The following is a 19059-nucleotide window of genomic DNA, read 5'->3' on the forward strand; positions in this document are numbered from 1 at the left end:
TCAGTTTCTCTGACAACTAATCCTCTTAAGCCAACAAAATAAGGACAGCATCTCAACAGTCATGACTTTTTTGGTTTTTTTTTTTTAATTTCTTGGCATGTGAAATCTAAGTTTCATGACCAGGGATTGAACCCACACCCCTGGCATTGGAAGCTTGGAGTCTTAGCCACTGGACCACCAGGGAAGTCCCTGTTTTGCTTCTTATTTGTGCCCCTGGTGGAAAATACCTGAGGTGTTCCCTCACCTGGCTGGTGACAACCAACCATTTCAGCGACAGGATTCTAACATGTTCTTCTCTTCCAGCACATGACCTGTTCATCATTCACAAAAGCACTCACCTGGGGCAGCATGACGGGTATAGGAGGAGATCTTTACCTGGTTTCTTCAGGCACCATGACGAAAGACGGCCAAAAATATCAAAGAAATCATGAAGGTGCTGTTTCCCCGACTGCGGGATCATTGGGAGCATGGTTATCAACACTAAGACTCCTGTTGTGAGGACAATGACATCGGTGTCCATCTGCAGGAGGGAAGAAGGGAAGGTCAAGCGAGAAGAGACACCTCTCAGGTGTGCAGCATTAGATCTGCACACTTAGAGGTTCTCAAGTTAGAACACCGGCATAGACTTGTCCTACCTCTCAGGATGCTGGGGCACAACACTGCAACAGGCTCAACCACAAGACGCTGAGGACCAGCTCTACCAGGCTGAGTCTGCGGGGACTACACTCAGGCACCAAACTCATCCAGGGCAGCGCTTAAACGTGGCTTAGAAAATCCCAAACCCAGATACTTCGGACGCGCTATAAATAGCCCTTGGCGGGAAGCAAAGGGCTTTGAACAGAACAAAGAAATGTTGCTATTCTTGTTCATTCAGCCAAATTATGAAGTACTTACTCTTTAAAAGTCAGTTCAAAAGACCTAATATATGAACAAGTCATTCTCTATTTCTAAAGGATCATAACAGAAGTATACCTTAATAAGAAATGAGTATAGTACTAACAAATCTTCTTAGTGGCTCACCTCACAGCAGTTATTTAGAGACCAGCAAATAAAAAAGATACGGGGACCTCTGACCACATCTACAATTTAAACATCAGGTCATACAAATTTAGACTAACTGAACGTAATAACCAATAAATAATATATCAACTCAGACTAGCTATAGCGGCTCACCTGACCCATAATTAAATTATGAATGTCTGCCAAGTGACTGGAATTCAGACTGAAGAAACAAGACATTAAACAAAAGACCATCATGCAGGTTAGAACATTCATTATTCCTCATGAAAAAGGAACCTATGAGTCTGGAAATAAAGTTTGGGTTTGTTTTTTTTTTTTTTAATAAATATGACTTTATTTATTTGGTAGTGCCAGGTCTCAATTGCAGCATGGGAGGTCTTTGGCTGCAGCATGCAGGGTTTTCAGCTGTGGCATGAGAACTCTTGGCTGCGGCATGTGGGATGTAGTACCCCAACCAGGGTCGGGACCCGGGCCCCCCGCACTGGGAGCATGGAGTCCCAGCCACTGGACCACCAGGGAAAGTTTTAAATAGATTTAGTTTTTACATTGAGCACCAAGCCATCTGTTATGGCAGATATCTAGTAGGAAATCATAAAATACTGATAGGAGAATCAAGAATCTGTAATGAGTTCTGACTAAAAAAAAAACAAAAACAAAAATAGTAACAAAACATCCTGACTGAAAGTTTGGGTTAACACTTGGTAAGTAATTTTCAAGGCTTATTCTTTTGGAAAAGGTTAAGTATTCTTCTATCTGAACTAAACAGTGTGCCTCAAAATCAGATTATATTCTCATCAACCCATTCATTTAAAAAAATTAAGCTGTTGAAGTGGCTCCTGCTTTTCCTTAACATTAAATGCACATCGTTATGATGCCCTGCCACCATGACTCCCTGAGACCCACCTCTAGGAAGGATAAACGCTGCCCCTTGCTGGCACAGACAAAAACTCAACTTGCACGGTGCTGTGTCAGACGCCTTCAAAGGCATGGCCACCCTGGAACCAACATTACTGGACGTCCTCACGTCTGGGAGGTGCGGGCAGCTCACATTACCCACATTTCCCTATTTTACAGGTAGGAAACAAGTCCAGGAACTAAAACAGATTAAACAAACGCCCTAAGTATTTGAGTAAGCCATGGTCAAAACTAAAACCATAAGGTCCTACTTAGGTTTTGGCTCTGTAGACTAGTGCACTAAGCTGAGTGCAAAAAAAGCAGAACGCAGTCTGGTAAGGCCTTCTACCAAAAAACCCTCAGTTACAGCTGCGACCAGAACCTGCTCCTAAATAGTTGAAGTCTTAGCCATTTTGCTATTAGCCAAAAGAGAATGCAGAAATAGGGATTCCCCCAAGACAAACCAGTACATTTCTAACTGAGGAAAGGCTAGACAATCATGAAATCAAAGAGGGCTGGGAGAGCATTATTGTTGAACCAATCTGACTGAAAAGTGACGGTATTTGCTTGGACCACACATAACTGCACTAGACACGGTGATGCACTGAGACTTTCCTAAGGACCAAGTCTAAACTGTGTTACATTACAAGAAGAACGAAACGCCTAGAAGTTTTTAAACTCTCAAAGTTAAAATCTAGCTGGCTTGTTTTAAGGTACTCAGAATTTCAGAAATTATATGATGAAGCTATTCCGTGCAAATCCTTACAAACATCGTACCTTGAGACATTTTAGTAGAGAAGGCAAAAGAGGTGCTTGAGAGAGCTTATGCTTCCATGATGGCTGCAGCCTCACGACGTGGCCCAGTAGCAAGAGGGCGGATAACCGAGAGGCGGCCTTGCCCACGTATTCATTCATTTTGTCCAAGAGGTGCTGAACATGCACAAGAACAAGAGAAATGATCTCAGTAAAGCTGGGGAAAGTCAAGGGACCCCAGGGAGACACTCATGTGAATGCGTGAAGTGCACACGAGGAGAGGCAGCAGTGACCAACGCCAGTCTCTCGAGTGGTCACTTGGATGTAAAAAAGGGTCATGCAGGTAAAGAGATCAAACTCAAGGTTTTTTTAAAGCCATGCAAACAAACACACTGTTGTGTTGCATGAGTCCTAACAGAGGGCAGCCAGTCTGCAACTCCTGAGAGTCCCCACAATACAGGTCTGTAAGCGGGAAGGAGACTCCTCTGTATCTTTCTGAAATACAAACAGGCCCCTTCTTAGAATAACCACTGTTCTAATAAGCCTCTAATAAGTGGGGGCTGCTGAAGCTTCAGGGGATCCTGCTGGAGCAGCTACTTATTGCTACCAGGGCCTCGCCTCCATGGTTTGGCCCCAGATATAACTCCAGTAGCAGTAGAAGTTAAAATTCAGCCCAGAGTGAAAAAAAACAAAACAAACAAAAAAACAACCCAAGATGTACTGTAAAAGGCAGACAATGGCAAGGCCTTCAAATCCCAGTTAAGTAAATCACCAGTACACACAAACTCAAGACAAATCAAAATGTGCAACTGCAAGGCTTTGTTAGCTACTTACCATCAACAAAAATAAAAGCAAAAACAAAACATAAAGGAGCCTTCCAAGTGCCTGGTGCCTGGAAAGAGCACTAGGCAATTAGCCCCATGAGGTACCCACATTTACAGCTTTTGCCATATGGATTAAAAGTCTAAAAGTGTTTAAAGATGGGTACCTTATGGATCATCGTCACTATACAATTACAGCTTAGGATGACAGGATTTCTTCTGAGAGCAAGATCTTTGAAGGCCTCTGAAATATGTTGTACTTTGAAACCTTTTCAGGAAACAAAAGTCCTGGCGACTATGTGTATGTGTAGTTACCATCTGGGAGCAGTGTCATCAGCGGCGCGCGGAAGGGGAAGCAGTAAGCGATAAACACAGCAGGCACTGGGGCTACAGAGACGCAGTCACGGCCCTCGGAGAAAGTGTATCACATCTCTACCACTCAGCAGGTACCTTATCATGGGGCTCTTGCAAGGTAGTCAGGATGTGCAATACAGGCTGAGAGTTGGTTTCCAGATAATAATCCACCAGGGTGTTCACAAGCATCGGACCACGGTCTAAAGAAAGAAAAGGACTGTTTATAATAGTTATTTCCTCTAACATTCTAAACTTACCTCAAATGTTAATAGTTGCCAGTAACAAAATCCACAGAATGTTTCTTTGTACACTACCCAAAGTTACATGAAGGGTTGTATTTCTGTTTTCTAAAATGAATTTAGGTTTAACAACAGGATAATATCAAGTTTATATGCTTAAGTAGCCATAGTTCAGTTCAGTTGCTCAGTCATGTCTGACTCATTGCGACCCCATGGACTGCAGCATGCCAGGCTTCCCTATCCATCACCAACACCCTGAGCTTGCTCAAACTCATGTCCATTGAATTGGTGATTCCATCCAACCATCTCATCCTGTCGTCCCCTTCTCCTCCTGCCTTCAATCTTTCCCAGCATCAAGGTCTTTCCAATTCTTCACATTAAGTGGCCAAAGTCTTGAACTTCAGCTTCAGCATCAGTCCTTCCAATCAATATTCAGGACTGATTTTCTTTAGGACTGACTGGTTTAATCATCTTGAAGTCCAAGGGACTCTCAAGAGTCTCCTCCAGCACTACAGTTCAAAAGCATCAATTCTTCAGTGCTCAGCTTTCTTTATGGTCCAACTCTCACACCCATACATGACTACTGGAAAAATCATAGCTTTGACTAGACGGACATTTGCTGGTAATGTCTTTGCTTTTCAATATGCTGTGTAGGTTTGTCATAGCTTTTCTTCCAAAGAGCAAGGGTCTTTTAATTTCATGGCTGCAGTCACCATCTGCAGTGATTCTGGAGCCCAAGAAAATAAAGTCTGTCATTGTTTCCAATGTTTCCCCACCTATTTGCCATGAAGTGATGGGAATCAGTGAACTAAAATGGACCAGAATGGGTGAATTTAATTCAAATGACCATTGTATCTACTACTGTGGGCAAGAATCCCTTAGAAGAAATGGAGTAACCATCACAGTCAACAAGAGTCCAAAATGCAGTATTTGGATGCAGTTTCAAAAATGACAGAATGATCTCTGTTCGTTTCCAAGGTAAACCACTCAACATCACAGTAATTCAAGTCTACATCCCAACCACCAATGCCAAAGCTGAAGTTGAACGGTTCTATGAAGACCTACAAGACCTTCTAGAACTAACACCCAAAAAAGATGTCCTTTTCATGATAGGGGACTGGAACGCAAAAGCAGAAAGTCAAGAGATACCAGGAGTAACAGGCACGTTTGGCATTGGAGTACAAAATGAAGCAGGGCAAAGGCGAACAGAGTTTTGACAAGAGAACAAACTGGTCACAGCAAACACCCTCTTCCAACAACACAAGAGACAACTCTACACATAAACGTCACCAGATGGCCAACACCAAAATCAGACTGATTGTATTCTTTGCAGCCAAAGATGGAGAAGCTCTATACAGTCAGCAAAAACAAGACCGGGAGCTGACTGTGGCTCAGATCATAAACGCCTTACTGCAAAATTCAGACTTAAATGGAAGAAAGTAGGGAAAACCACTAGACCATTCAGGTATGACCTAAATCAAATCCCTTATGATTATACAGTGGAAGTGAGAAATAGATTTAAGAGATTAGATCTGATAGAGTGCCTGAAGAATTATGGACGGAGGCTCGTAACACTGTAAAGGAGGCAGTGATCAAAACGAACTCCAAGAAGAAGAAATGCAAAAAGGCAAAATGGTTGTCTCAGGAGGCCTTCCAAATAGCTATGAAAAGAAGTGAAAAGCAAAAGAGAAAAGGACAGATATACCCATTTGAATGCAGAGTTCCAAAGAATAGCAAGGAGGGATAAGAAAGCCTTCCTCAGTGATCAATGCAAAGAAATAGAGGAAAACAATAGAATGGGAAAGACTAGAGATCTCTTCAAGAAAATTAGAGATACCAAGGGAACATTTCATGCAAAGATGGGCACAATAAAGGACAGAAACAGTATGGACCTAATAGAAGCAGAAGATATTAAGAAGAGGTGGCAGGAATACACAGAAGAACTATATAGAAAAGATCTTAATGACCCCGATAACAATGATGGTGTCATCACTCACTTAGAACCACACATCCTGGAGGTGTGGAGTCAAGTGGGCCTTAGGAAGCATCAATACAAACGAAGCTAGTGGAGGTGATGGAACTCCAGCTATTTCAAATCCTAAAAAATGATGCTGTGAAAGTGCTGCACTCAATATGCCAGCAAATTTGGAAAACTCAGCAGTGGCCACAGGACTGGAAAAGGTCAGTTTTCCTTTCAATCTCAAAGAAAGGGAATGCCAAAGAATGTTCGAACTACCACACAATTGCATGCATCTCACACGTTAGTACGGAGAAGGCAATGGCATCCCACTCCAGTACTCTTGCCTGGAGAATCCCATGGACGGAGGAGCCTGCTAGGCTGCAGTCCATGGGATCGCTAAGAGTCGGACACGACTGAGCGACTTCACTTTTACTTTCGTACATTGGAGAAGGAAATGGCAACCCACTCCAGTGTTCTTGTCTGGACAATCCCAGGGACAGGGGAGCCTGGTGGGCCGCCATCTATGGGGTTGCACAGAGTCAGTCATGACTGAAGTGACTTAGCAGCAGCAGTACACGTTAGTAACGCTCAAAATCCTCCAAGCCAGGCTTCCACACTACGCGAACCGAGAACTCCCTGATGTTCAGCTGGATTTGGAAAAGGCAAAGGAACCAGAGACCAAATTGCCAACATCCACTGGATCATAAAAAAAAGCAACAGAATTCCAGAAAAACATCTACTGCTTCACTGACTACATTAAAGTCTTTGACTTTGTGGATCACAACAAACTGTGAAAAGTAGCCTTAAGAGCACATGAAATACTGTCTCCTTTTTAAAACTGTTCTAGTGACAAAAATAATTCATGCCTATTGTTGACAACTCAGATTCTATGAAAGTGAATAAAACACAAGTGACGGTTATCCTCACCGCTGGCCTCAAAGCCACTGCAGAGACAGACATTCTTGGATTTGGTGCATGTCCTCTCAAAACTTTGCATCCTGGTAGAATCGCCCACACGCAGCCCCCACATCCACACAGCCACAGTCTATGTGCACATGTGTCTTTTCCACTCAACAAGGGGTTGTGAGAGGGTGTCCCTTCCTCCTGCTGTCACCACACCATCCACAACAGCACCGACGACCTGCTTCCTTCTCTGCACCGAGCTCCTCGCTCTCCTCATGGCTCTACTGTTAATTCGGTCATCCACCTCCTAAAGGATACTTTGGTTTTTCCAAGTTTCTGTTACATTTCATTCAAGTGAATGAAATATGGATTCTTGTAAGTGGACCAAATGACATGTGCTTTTAATTAATGACAGATATTCCAAAAGGGGTAAACTCCCATGTATTCATTCTCCTGCTAACAAAACACATTTATATGTCCAATATTTGATTTCTGCCAATCTGGTAAGCAAAAAAAGGGTGCTGTTTAAACTTATATTTCTACGATTAAAAAGAGGTTCTAGGTGGCTCAGTGGTAAAGAGTCTGCCTGCCAACGCAGGAGACACAGGGTACACAGGTTCAATCCCTGGGTCAGGAAGATCCCCTGGAGGAAGAAATGACAACCCACTCCAGTATTCCTGTCTAGAAAAATTCCATGGACAGAAGAGCCCAGTGGGCTACAGTCCATGGGGTCCAGAGTCAGACACAACTGAGCACGCACGCACGTATGTTTCATATTAAAAATGGCATATGATTTACAGATGAAACGATGTGTCTGGGATTTGTTTTAAAATATCTATGCGGGGGGGAGTCAGGGGGTTCACCGAAACAGTAAAGGCTGGGCACGCGGGGCTCCTTATGGGATTCTTACTTCTATGTTTGTGAGTTTATGTGAAGGGATTCCCAGGTGGCTCTGTGGTAAAAATCTGCCTTCCAATGCAGGAGATGCGAGCTCGATCCCTGGGTCAGAAAGATCCCCTGGAGTAGCAAATGGCAACCCACTCCAGTATTCTTGCCTGGGAAACTCCATGGACAGAGGAGTTCTGGCAGGCTACAGTCCACAGGGTTGCAAAGAGCTGGATACAACTAAGCAACGGAGCACATGTATAGTGCACAGCCTGTGAATAGTTCCATCACCAAGAGCTTCACACACATACAGAATGAATCCACCTGTGTATGCTTTCTCCTGCTGGTTTTAAAGACTCTCTTTAGAAGATGAAGTAGCTAACCAGGGTAGGATCTGGCTTACCAGAATTGAGATTCTCTTTAAAGACAGCTGTTACGTCGTCACGCACACTCAGCAGAGGGGAGTCCAGCATGGAGAGGAGCTCCCCAATATTGGCTTGCTGGGCCATTATCTGACACGAATGTGCTCTGCTGGTTCAGGACGTGCATTAAAGACTTTGAAGGTTCTTCATTGATGCCACTACCAGCCTGAAAAATAGAAGAGGAACGCTGTGATAAAACGGTCCCGTTTTCCCCACAAAAACCTACTTGCCAGACAACCCGAGCATGTATTCAAAGCGGTGTTTGTCCGCAACACTGTTGATCAAAGAAGCTAAGCTGTGTAAATAACAGTGTTCTTAACAAATTTATGAAGAGGAGTTCTAGGCAATGCAACAAAGAGAAACCTAATTATTTAAAAAAAAAAAGACACCAGTTGGAATCATCCCAGCAACTTAGTAACAGGACTAAATCGAAGTTTTATTAGTTTTATTAATTACTGCTGATTCTACCTTGGGTTTAAGCTTCAAATCACTTCAAAACAATCATTTCAAATCAAAGAGTAGATGAACTATTTTCAGAAGAACTGAAAGAATGCTATCTTCCTGATAACCCCAACAGTGTCTAGAAGACAGTATGGCCTGTTAGGTCACAAGTGTATGAGTTCGAAACCTGATTTCAACCCAGGATGGTTCCTCTGTTTTCAGTTTATGCCCCTCATTCCAGACACTGATCCCACACTCCAATGCTGCTGGTTACAGCGAAGTGGGTGTGAATGAACAGGGGCATCAGGGTAAACCCTGCACCTTCAAATACTCAGTCCTTCATGGCAGTGGAGCAGCCACTTTATACAAAAAAACAGCTCACTGTCCACATGTCACTAGACACACTTACAACCATTCATTTCTCCCCACTATGGTTTTTAAAGCTATATTTGTAAAAACAGCTACCATTTCTTAGGCTCTGCAAACCCTTCACAAACATCATCAAATATACTCCATATATAACTACAGTATGACTGGTTCTTTTATCCCCCGTTTTACAGGGAGAGGAGCAGAGATCAAGCTATTTGCTTAGTGTCACAAAGCCGCTGCTGCTGCTAAGTCGCTTCAGTCGTGTCCGACTCTGTGCGACCCCATAGACAGCAGCCCACCAGGCTCCCCCGTCCCTGGGATTCTCCAGGCAAGAACCCTGGAGTGGGTTGCCATTTCCTTCTCCAATGAATGAAAGTGAAAAGTGAAAGTGAAGACGCTCAGTCGTATCTGACTCTTAGTGACCCCATGGACTGCAGGTTCCTCCGTCCATGGGATTTTCCAGGCAAGAGTACTGGAGTGGGGTGCCACTGCCTTCTCCACAAAGCTAGCAGGAGGCAAAACCGGGGAGAACTGAAATTTGACCCCAAATGCACTTCACTCAAAGCCCTAAGTCTGTACACATGACATTAAACTCGTGGTTGTGATCATCACAGTGACTGTAAGGCAGGCAGATAGTATCTTTATTTTACAAATCAGAGTATAGATATTCAAAAAGGATAAACAACTCTGCCAAGGCCCCACAGTAAAGCAGAACTTAGATGGCTCAGCTCTCAGACCAACAACCATATATGTCACTTGCAGCCACGTTAAAATACACTCTTAATTTGCATTTGCTTGTCTTTGAGTAAGCTAAAGCGACAGTTCTGGAACTGGCGGTCCAGTGACTAAGACTCTGCTCCCAGTGCAGGGGGCCCAGGTTTAATCACTCGTCAGGGAACCAGACACCACACGCCACAACTAAAGATCCTGCATGCTGCAACTAAGACCCAGCACGGCCAATTATATATTAATCCATAAATAAAGATACATACTTAAAAAAGGACAGTTCTCAGGCTTCAGTGTGTATTAAAATCACCTGAGACCTAACTTTCTGGGCCCATTTTGGAACTGAATTGTGGACTCAGGAATCTTCATTTTAATAAGCACTCCAGAATAAGGGTTAATAAGCTCCACTTGAGAAACACCACACTAAGAAAATACTCTGCTAATGAAGAGTTAAGCTCCTCCTACTAGAATGCCAAATTTAAAGTAGCAATGACTCCCTGAAACTAGTGAGCATTAACTTATTATTACCTATGCTCTTGTTTAATTACAACCTGGTGATATTCACTGATTTTTCTCTTGGTGAATCAGAAATTCATTAGCCAGAAAGATCAATTAAAACATATAAATGAATTTTTGATAGCAAATCTCGATATAGAAAGCATGCTGTATGATACAAATATAATACAAGTTTATATTTACATAAGTATAAATCGGATAGATAAATCATAAAGGTAGTAATTTCAAAGGACTCAGAAATGTGAGACCATAACCAGTAAGGTTTCACTGTAAAACTTGAAAGCTGAAAATAGAAACAAATTTCGTCTTATTGTAAGTTGGATTACACTAAATTTACAAGTGAAGGTAATACCAGCCTGTCAGGGTTTATTGTTCATCGAAAGGATTAAATGAGGTAACTAAGCACAGTACCTGGCACAAATAAGCACTCGCTGAGCGGTACTCACATGTCACCATTACAAATACTGGTGAGAATCTTTGGGTTACCACTTTCAAAATGACTTTAACAGCACATTTATCTAGCTGATCCCCACATTCACTTCTACTTTGGGTAACTCACAAATGATTCTTAAAGGTGTTTTGCCCCTAAGTTTGGTTTTGTGCCAGTAAAGCGGATACTTGCCTTGTCTCAGGCTAGTGAGGCTCCTGAGTGTGTCTTCTGTGCGCTCAGAAGACAGTCGTGTCGGAGCTGCTCCTGCAAATGCAGGCAGCCCGGAGCAAAGCAACCAAACAAAGATGGCACCCATCCCGTCAACTCGGCGGTACTCAGGGCTGACCGTTACGGACCACCTCACTTGTTTTTCAGGTTGTAATTTAGATATAAAGTCTGGTTTCTGGAGGCTACTCTTTCCAAGTGCTTTATAGAAAGCAAAAATAATGTTTTAGTCTAAAATACACTCGTACATTTTTTTGGCAATAAGCTTTTGTTGCTTGTCTCCTCAGTTCTAAAATTCTACCTTTCAATTGTATTTTTCTTATCCCCAGGAAAAATATAAATCATGGGTTTTTTGTGGGATTTTTCATTCAAGTGCCTCAAGTTCAAGGATTTTTGACATTCTAAAAGCCCTCTCGGGAGTTCAATCATAAGCCTTTGGTATTAGTTCCATGACCGGAATCTCTCTTTTTTAAACTTACTCAAATATTTGGTTAAGTGCAGGGTGCTAAGTAGGGAAGAAAGACATAGCGTGTGCCATGAGGAACTAGACATACATGAGCAGGAAATGGACATGGTTCAGGGAGTACACAAGGGAGAGAAGGGACCAGCTCCAGCTGGATGCGGTGGGAGTGGGTGAGCTGCACATGTTACACACACTTTACAGCCTAGAGGAGACAAAGGAAAAGTCACTGAGAGGTTAGCACCACAGGTTCATCAGGCGTCCGCTTTCACCATGCAAGTCTTGCTTCCGTTCTGGAAGTAACCAAGCATAGGAGACAGGAGAAGCTGAGCGTTCAGTATCTGAGTTCATACAGTTCTGTATTCTACACACCAGAGCAACATTTTGTTTAGTTTAAGACTACCATCGGGGGCCACACGGCACAGTACAGTGCTATCAATGATGCTGTTTATATTAGGGAGTCATGACTTTCAACACCCACTCCCCACCCCAAAACCTGTCCCTCTGCCAGTCTCCTGGACCTCAGTAATAGGCACAACCATCAGTCTACAGCCAACGTCCAGGTGACATCCTTGACTCTTCAACACTCACGTCTAATCCTCTGGCAAGCCCACTGACTTCCCCTTCTGCTTCACCACAGTCCGAGCCCCCATCGTGTCCCCTGAAAGACGAGGGACCAGCAGTCTCCATCACTCCTCTCCCCAACACCACCACCAAGACACTCTGAAACAGGGAAATCAGACTCCACTGCTCCCATGTAAAATCACCCGGCGGCTCCCCACGAAGCTCACAAGAGTTAGCTCCCCTGCAGCTGCCAGGCGCCCCACTCCCCCCGGCCTGCATCACCGCACCCCACCATCCAGCTCTAGTCTCGGTTTCTGAAGCTCAGGGACACAGCGCCCCGCCCAGGCCTTGCTGCTGCCTCCGTCCTTGGGGCGCTCGTCTCCCAGATCCTCGTGCTGCTTTTGGTTTCAACTCTCTGCTCAAAATGTGACCATCTTGGAGAGGCCCCCAGACCACCTAATCCAAAGCAACAGGGGGTTCCAAGTCACTGCTTCTGAATAAACCAAACTTAACCTCTACACTGGTAACCAGATTTGATCAAACAGAACACTTAGCATGGTCTCAACAAGCATAGAAAACAGGGATTTACCAAAGTTCAGTTTTAGTTTCTATTTTTGGCCCAAATCTGGCTGTGGCCTTGGTCTGTAGGACTGAAAGTTGAACGGTGAATCGCCCACTTTAGCAGCATTTCTGGGATCCCTGACTGTGTACATGTGACCAGCAAGGATATGTTAATGTTACCATCATATGTAATCCACACAATGTCTGTAATGTGGACAGGCATGCGTTAGGATTACCGTTAATATCGGAACAAAGGGAAATCATTCTAGATGCAACATCTAAGCTTTGTGTTTTATAAGTTGAAATTCCATCAATACAATATTTATTCATTATTATTAAAAATAAAAGCTTCAGTTAATGTGGTTTTTATGTTAGAAAACAATTAAGGAATTTCAAACAGTTAAATCAGTATCAGTAGCAAGTATCAAGAATGTAGGTTCACTAGATAGCTTTACAGTATCAAGAAGGTAGGTTCACTAGATAGCTTTACAAATAACAGTAATTATTCTTTGAGCCAAATGTTTATAAAACTTTTAACAATACTTGGCTACACAACAGAAATTAAAGTGTATAATTCTAACCTTTACAGAACTGTTTTACATTTATTATAAAAAATAATCATTTAATAACTTCATTTAATTTGTAATCCTAATTTGTAGTCTTTCAAGAAAAAGTCAGATTTGGGAACACCACACGTCTTGTGAAGGTGAATTAAAAATAAAATGCCAGCTTGTTACCTAAATTTTAAAACATGAAAAAAAAACCCAAACCACAGTCAACAATATCCACGATAAATCATCTTCAAGTCAAACATGAAGAATATGAAAAAAACAATGTTAAGAAAAAAATGAAATACTCAAATACATTTTATACTCACTAATCAAAAATTTCAAAACAGATTTTACAAAACCGTTATAGGAAGACAATTTCTTGTAGTTTTTGTCTTGTATTTTGTGTCTATGGGGGCTAAAAATTTAAACAAAAAGCTTTTCAAGATGACTGACATAGGTTGTCAATAACTGTTAAGGTGGTTTTAAGGTGAAGGATCCTTGAGGCTTGACCAAGTTATGAATCCCAAATACAGGTTCCTTCTAAAAAATAATTTACCAGAAACTCTCCTGAATTCCATTCTGCTTTGTCCACAAAGGTTAGTGATGGGACTAAAAGTGGCAGCTGAAGAGGAACATCTTTCTAGTATCACACACGTGCTAACACAGGAGCAATCCAGCAGCTGACGGTGCTGACCAAGTACTTTTCCTATGTTAAAATTTCAAACCTTAACAATATGACTACTGAAACATAAAACAAGTGCAATATTGAAAAATATTTAATACAATCTGAGATTTCTGATGTGTGACATTCAGCTTGGGCCTCGAGGATATGAAGAGGACCATCTGACACTGGGTTCAAATACATATTCAGTGGCCTTCCAACAACTGACAGGGTGAAGTACCCATTAAACGCTTGAAAATGGGACTTCCTTGGACCACCAGCCCAAGGTTAAGAATCCACCTGCCAGTGCAGGGGACCCAGGTTTGATCCCTGGTCCAGAAGATTCCACAGGCCACGGGGCAGCTGAACCCGTGGGCCACAACTACTGAAGCCCATGCACTCTAGAGTCCGTGCTCCCCAACAAGAGAAGCCGCCGCAACGAGACGTCCCCGCTCGCCACAACTAGAGAAAGCCCGTCCAGCCATGAAGATTCAGTATAGCCAAAAATAATTAATAAATAAAAATTTAAAAAAAATTTTGTTTTGAAAATGAAAAGTCAAACTCAGAAAGTCTTCCGTACTCGTGAGGGAATAATGCTTCTTCCACCTTCTTTTGAGTCTACAATCTGTATTAAGACCCTATCTGTGAACAGACAGCAAGCTTTAAGGCAAAAAAACCTTATTTCGTAATTCTTATGAGGTAAGATGAGGCAGACAGTGACAATACAGCAAAGGGCAACCAGGGAGGCATCAGATGAATCCCACTAGCTGTCTGTGTACAAAGATAGCGGACAAAATGCCTTCCCATCGTCCTTATGCCCTTCCTGCAGACAGAAAGCTGCAGCGCTGCGCACTCCTGCCTCCAAACTCAAACTCAAAATCTTGCTCAGGGACCACTCAGGCTACACTCCTAGCCACAAACATGCCAGATCCCTGTATTTAGGAAGGATATCCTCCAGCTCTTAGAAACCACGATAGCATACATCTCATCCCCAGAAAACTAATTAAGACAAGTAATAGGTAAAGCCACGTTAAGATGTAAATGCTAACTCATTAGCTCAGGGGTCCTCAGCCTAGTTCATACACTAGAATAACCTGAAGAGGCTATGAAATCCTGAAGCCCAGGCCTCACTCCAGAGCAGGTTATGGGGCAGGGTCCAGACAGGACAACTGGTTTGTTTTCATAGACCCATGTGGGTTTTTAAGGCACAGCCAGGGTTGAGAACCTCTGTGCTAGTTAAATGGCTTGCTCAAAACACTCAGAATTCAATTTTATTTAGTGGTTAAAACCAAATTTTGCTGTTAGACAGAACTGATTTGAGTTGTAAGTACCAGCTATACAACCTTAGGAAAATTACATAACATTTCAGAGCCCAATTCCTTATCTGCAAAATGAAGACACACCAAAGGTATGGCTGTGAAGAGGAAAATAAATAACCATAGAATGCACTTAACACCATGCCTGGCACTGAATAAGCCGTTAATAAATTACCGGTAATTTGACTAATTACTTCACGGCACAGAAGGTCCAGTTACTGGCAAACAGCTAAAATCATCAACATTACACCCTGAATGCAAAGAAACCTCTTCGCACCAGTGCAACCACAGACAAGATAAATGATTCTCCCCTCCCTTCCCCACAGCCACCCCGCTGCACTGAGTTTACACCTTACCTGTTCTGGGGACAATTGGTACTTCAGTATTCTGTGCTGTCAACCTGGTGTCTTTCATGGTCACTGGAGAGAAAAAACACATATCTGTAAATCACCATCTCACGCTGCAGTAAGATCCCGGACGCCGTCAGAGGGGGGTCGGGGTTCACCAGCTTCCCACTCCGCCCCATCCCTGACAGGTGGCCACCTGGTTTCCGCTGGAATGAACACTCGGAATCACTGGGTGCACGGGCCTCTCCCCATCTACATTTCTGAACAGCTGGCTGCGGGAAATTCTTTCTATTGCGCTGAACTTGTCAAGTCTACCTTTTGCTAACTGTCTTTATTAGAGCTATAAATGAGTGGGCAGTAAATGCATGGGCAGGACAGGCTCTAGAATTAGAGCTCAGAGTAGAAAAAACCCAGGCTCCACCACTGAGCAGCTGTGTAACTCTGGCTGGCTGACTGCATGTCTCTAACGTCTAACCTTAGATCCTGTCATCTGTACGGAAAGAAGAGCCACGGCACCTGCCTCCTAATGCTGCGTGGGGCAGAGTAACTACCCGAGGTGCCCCAGGAGTAAGAACAGAGCCGGGCACGAAGCATGTCCTGGTCCCCCATAAGCCCCCCGCCCCCGCGACCCTGACCCACTAGCCTCACCTTCTCTCAGCTGACCTGTGTGCTCCCCACTTCACCGACCTCTGCCCGCTCCCGAGCTCAGTCTTCACCCTCAAATTCTCTGCTTGAACAAGTACTTCCTCAGAGAGCCTTCACTTCCCTCCACTCACGCCCAGACCAGGTCAGGCGCAACACTTGCTCTCTGTAGCCTGTGTTTCTTGGTGTCGCTGACCACGACCCAATTAAATAAGTACAATGAGTTACTGAGCATGTCCCTATCACCAGCACAGGAGTTTCAGGCAAGGAAAGACAGGAGTGTCTTCAGAACTGTATCTCCTGCAGCTGCCACAGAGTCTGGGACTTGTTGACAGAATGACTAGAGGTCAGAATATTTCTTAAATAAATGTACAAAGCTGAACTCAGCCTTCAAAACAGCACCACCTTAACCTAATCCCTCTGCATGACAAACAAAATATTTGAGAACAGCCAGCATTTTTCTATTTTCTTCTCCTGCTCTCCTTTCTAAATTATATTAAATATCCACGTTTAACATGATTATATATACATTCCAGTTTGCTTTTTAAAATGTGGATCCTTCAAACTACAATTAGAACAGCCTGATTATACTGTGAGCTCCATGGGGACTCGGACCTCCTGTTGGGTCCACTGGTAGACACCCAGGGCCTATTTAGCGTCCGGCACCCAGTGGGCAAATATACCCTGTGTGAGTCAACAAAGAGTTCACCAGCTTCTTTGGTAGCCATTCCAGGGTGGGACGTAGACATGGCAGCTGAACCTCATACACAATATAGGCCTAATTACACTCAACATGGAAGAGCCTAGAAGCAAGCCCTTCAATATATGATCCTGGCCAAAGTTGAACTAGTGTGTCGGGCAGCTCTCTCACAGTTAAAACTTCATGCTCAGATGATGGGGTAATTATCTTTCCTTGTGGAACACATTCTAGGCATTTAATATGAGCAGTCCTCGGCAGCATACTCCAAGTGTGTGTGCACAGCTGGGCAGAGGCTGGCCTTCCAAGGAGGCCAAGGCAACCACTCAGACAGCAGTGCTTGCCCAGCCACAGTCACTCCACCAGAAGGGCTGCAGTCAAAACCCTGGAGCCTCTAATCCTGAGAATGTCAGAATCAGCTGTGAGTCCAGTGAGTCATGCAGACTCCTCTTGCAATTAATCGCAGTTCGATGTTTTACCTGAAAAGGAACATCTAAGGCAAGGGTAAAATTAGGATGTAATACCAGATGTGACCTCGTAGCCTGTCCAGCCAGGGTCACTGTCACAGATAAAAGAAACTGGCATAGAAAGTGAGAACGGTTTCTGTCCAATGCTCCACACTAACAGGTAACGTCTTTACCACCATGCTAAAAGACGGTAATGGTAGTAAGTGCTGGTGAGTCAAGGGCTACCTGTCATTATTTATATTTGGAAGTGTTTACTTGTTCACTTATATTTAAATCCTGCCCCATGGAGGTACTACTAGGGAAAATCATGTGACCTGTGAACTTCCTGCTTAGAAGTGAGGAATGGAGAAGACCCTCCTCAAAAATGTGTGCCCCTGAGGGGTTCGGATGGAAACACCTGTCAGAGTGTAACAGGGCCAATGCATGTTCTTACCGTCAGAAGCCAAATTAAAAAGGAAACATGCCCTCAGACCTAGACCCTTCCTCTTTGATGTCTGACCCCACAGTGGTGTCCTCACCTGAAAGCAACACGGTAACTGCCCTTCTACAAGAAACTAAGAGGTCTCTCTGAATAAAAATAAAGGGCAGGTTCCAGCAAGAAGATGAGAGCTCCGTGCTTCAGTGTTTTGAGATTAAGCAGGAGGAGCATAGGCCAAGTTGTTTTCACATTTCACCTTCACTTCATTCTTCAGGTGTTTACAGAGAGATGGCCTATGTGCACGGGGCCACACACGGCTCCAGCTAGACCGGCCATGCGGAGGTGTCATCAGCAGGACCTGCACACATTTTTTCACCCATCTCTGCGCTAGCACATCTGCATTACAAGCTGTGAGAGAGCTAAGAGCTGCATACACCTTTATGAAACACTCGTGGCAGGTACCAAATGCCTCCAGAAAGCATTTTATCCGAAAATATCAGTTGAATATTCGGACTTTTGGAAAATCAAGTCTGTGGCCTTCTCACCCCTGGGACTCTTCAGAACCACAATCCACATAAAATATGTAACTATGTATCACATCGCCTAAGGTAATTTTGTACAACTTGTCCATGATGTAAAAACAACTCCAGGTATAATAAAGGTAGGCAGACGTCTTTTCACTGTAACTTGTTTTCTATACTGAGGTTTTTATATAAGAAAGTTCAAAGACAATTCAGACACAGGTCGAGGCACAGATGGACTATGTCATTATCAAGTACAGCACAAACAGAAGAGAAATATTACACCGATAACATAGACAGTAATAAGACGTCAATAATATACCTTTATACGCTCAGGCCAGGCTCTGGCTCCGTATGGCTTGGGTGATTTCTTACAGGAATATTCTACCAAGTGAATAAAGTTGACTTCAGCACAAATGCATCCAAAAAAGGTAAGACACGAGCTCCAACTCCCCTCCATACTTCTGCATGGAGGGAAATACCACTCAAGTGTGTGAAAGTGAGGCAGCTGAGAGCAAAACCTGGCAGCATGTACAGTCACGTGTGATTTAAATGGTCTCAGCAGTGTGGTCCCTCTCAAGGTTGTATAAACAGAGGAGCTCCAGGTACTCCATTCAGAATGTTAGCCATTAGGGACCCAAAAGGACAATCTGCTGGAGCGTATAACCTATTTCATAGGTGGATCCTCTAGTATCTTGTCTGCAGGGAGAGACACTGATTTTGGTTAGGTGTACGTCTTCTATAATATAAGGCACTTCCCTGGTGGCTCAGTGGTAAAGAATCTGCCTGCAATGCAGGAGAGGCAGGTTCAATTCCTGGGTCAGGAAGATCCTCTGGAGAAGGAAATGGCAACCCACTCCAGTATTCTTGCCTGGGAAATCCCATGGACAGAAGGA

General features: G+C 43.5%; 1 protein-coding gene across 5 annotated transcripts in view; it reads right to left on the bottom strand.

Annotated features, from left to right (window-relative positions):
- Positions 1-19059, bottom strand: part of TSC1 (TSC complex subunit 1) — a 53380-nt gene that overhangs the window by 27852 nt on the left and 6469 nt on the right. For all 5 annotated transcript variants that reach the window (XM_055541499.1, XM_055541498.1, XM_055541501.1 and 2 more), the window contains exons 2-6: positions 15428-15490; positions 8233-8417; positions 3939-4042; positions 2692-2844; positions 376-520 (exon numbers count right to left, since the gene is read on the bottom strand). In XM_055541499.1, the coding sequence (XP_055397474.1) occupies positions 376-520; positions 2692-2844; positions 3939-4042; positions 8233-8338 (508 nt within the window). In that variant the 5' untranslated portion in view covers positions 8339-8417; positions 15428-15490. The remainder of the gene's footprint in view (positions 1-375; positions 521-2691; positions 2845-3938; positions 4043-8232; positions 8418-15427; positions 15491-19059) is intronic.

Source organism: Bubalus kerabau, chromosome 11 (assembly GCF_029407905.1).
Source record: "Bubalus kerabau isolate K-KA32 ecotype Philippines breed swamp buffalo chromosome 11, PCC_UOA_SB_1v2, whole genome shotgun sequence".
NCBI lineage: Eukaryota > Metazoa > Chordata > Mammalia > Artiodactyla > Bovidae > Bubalus > Bubalus kerabau.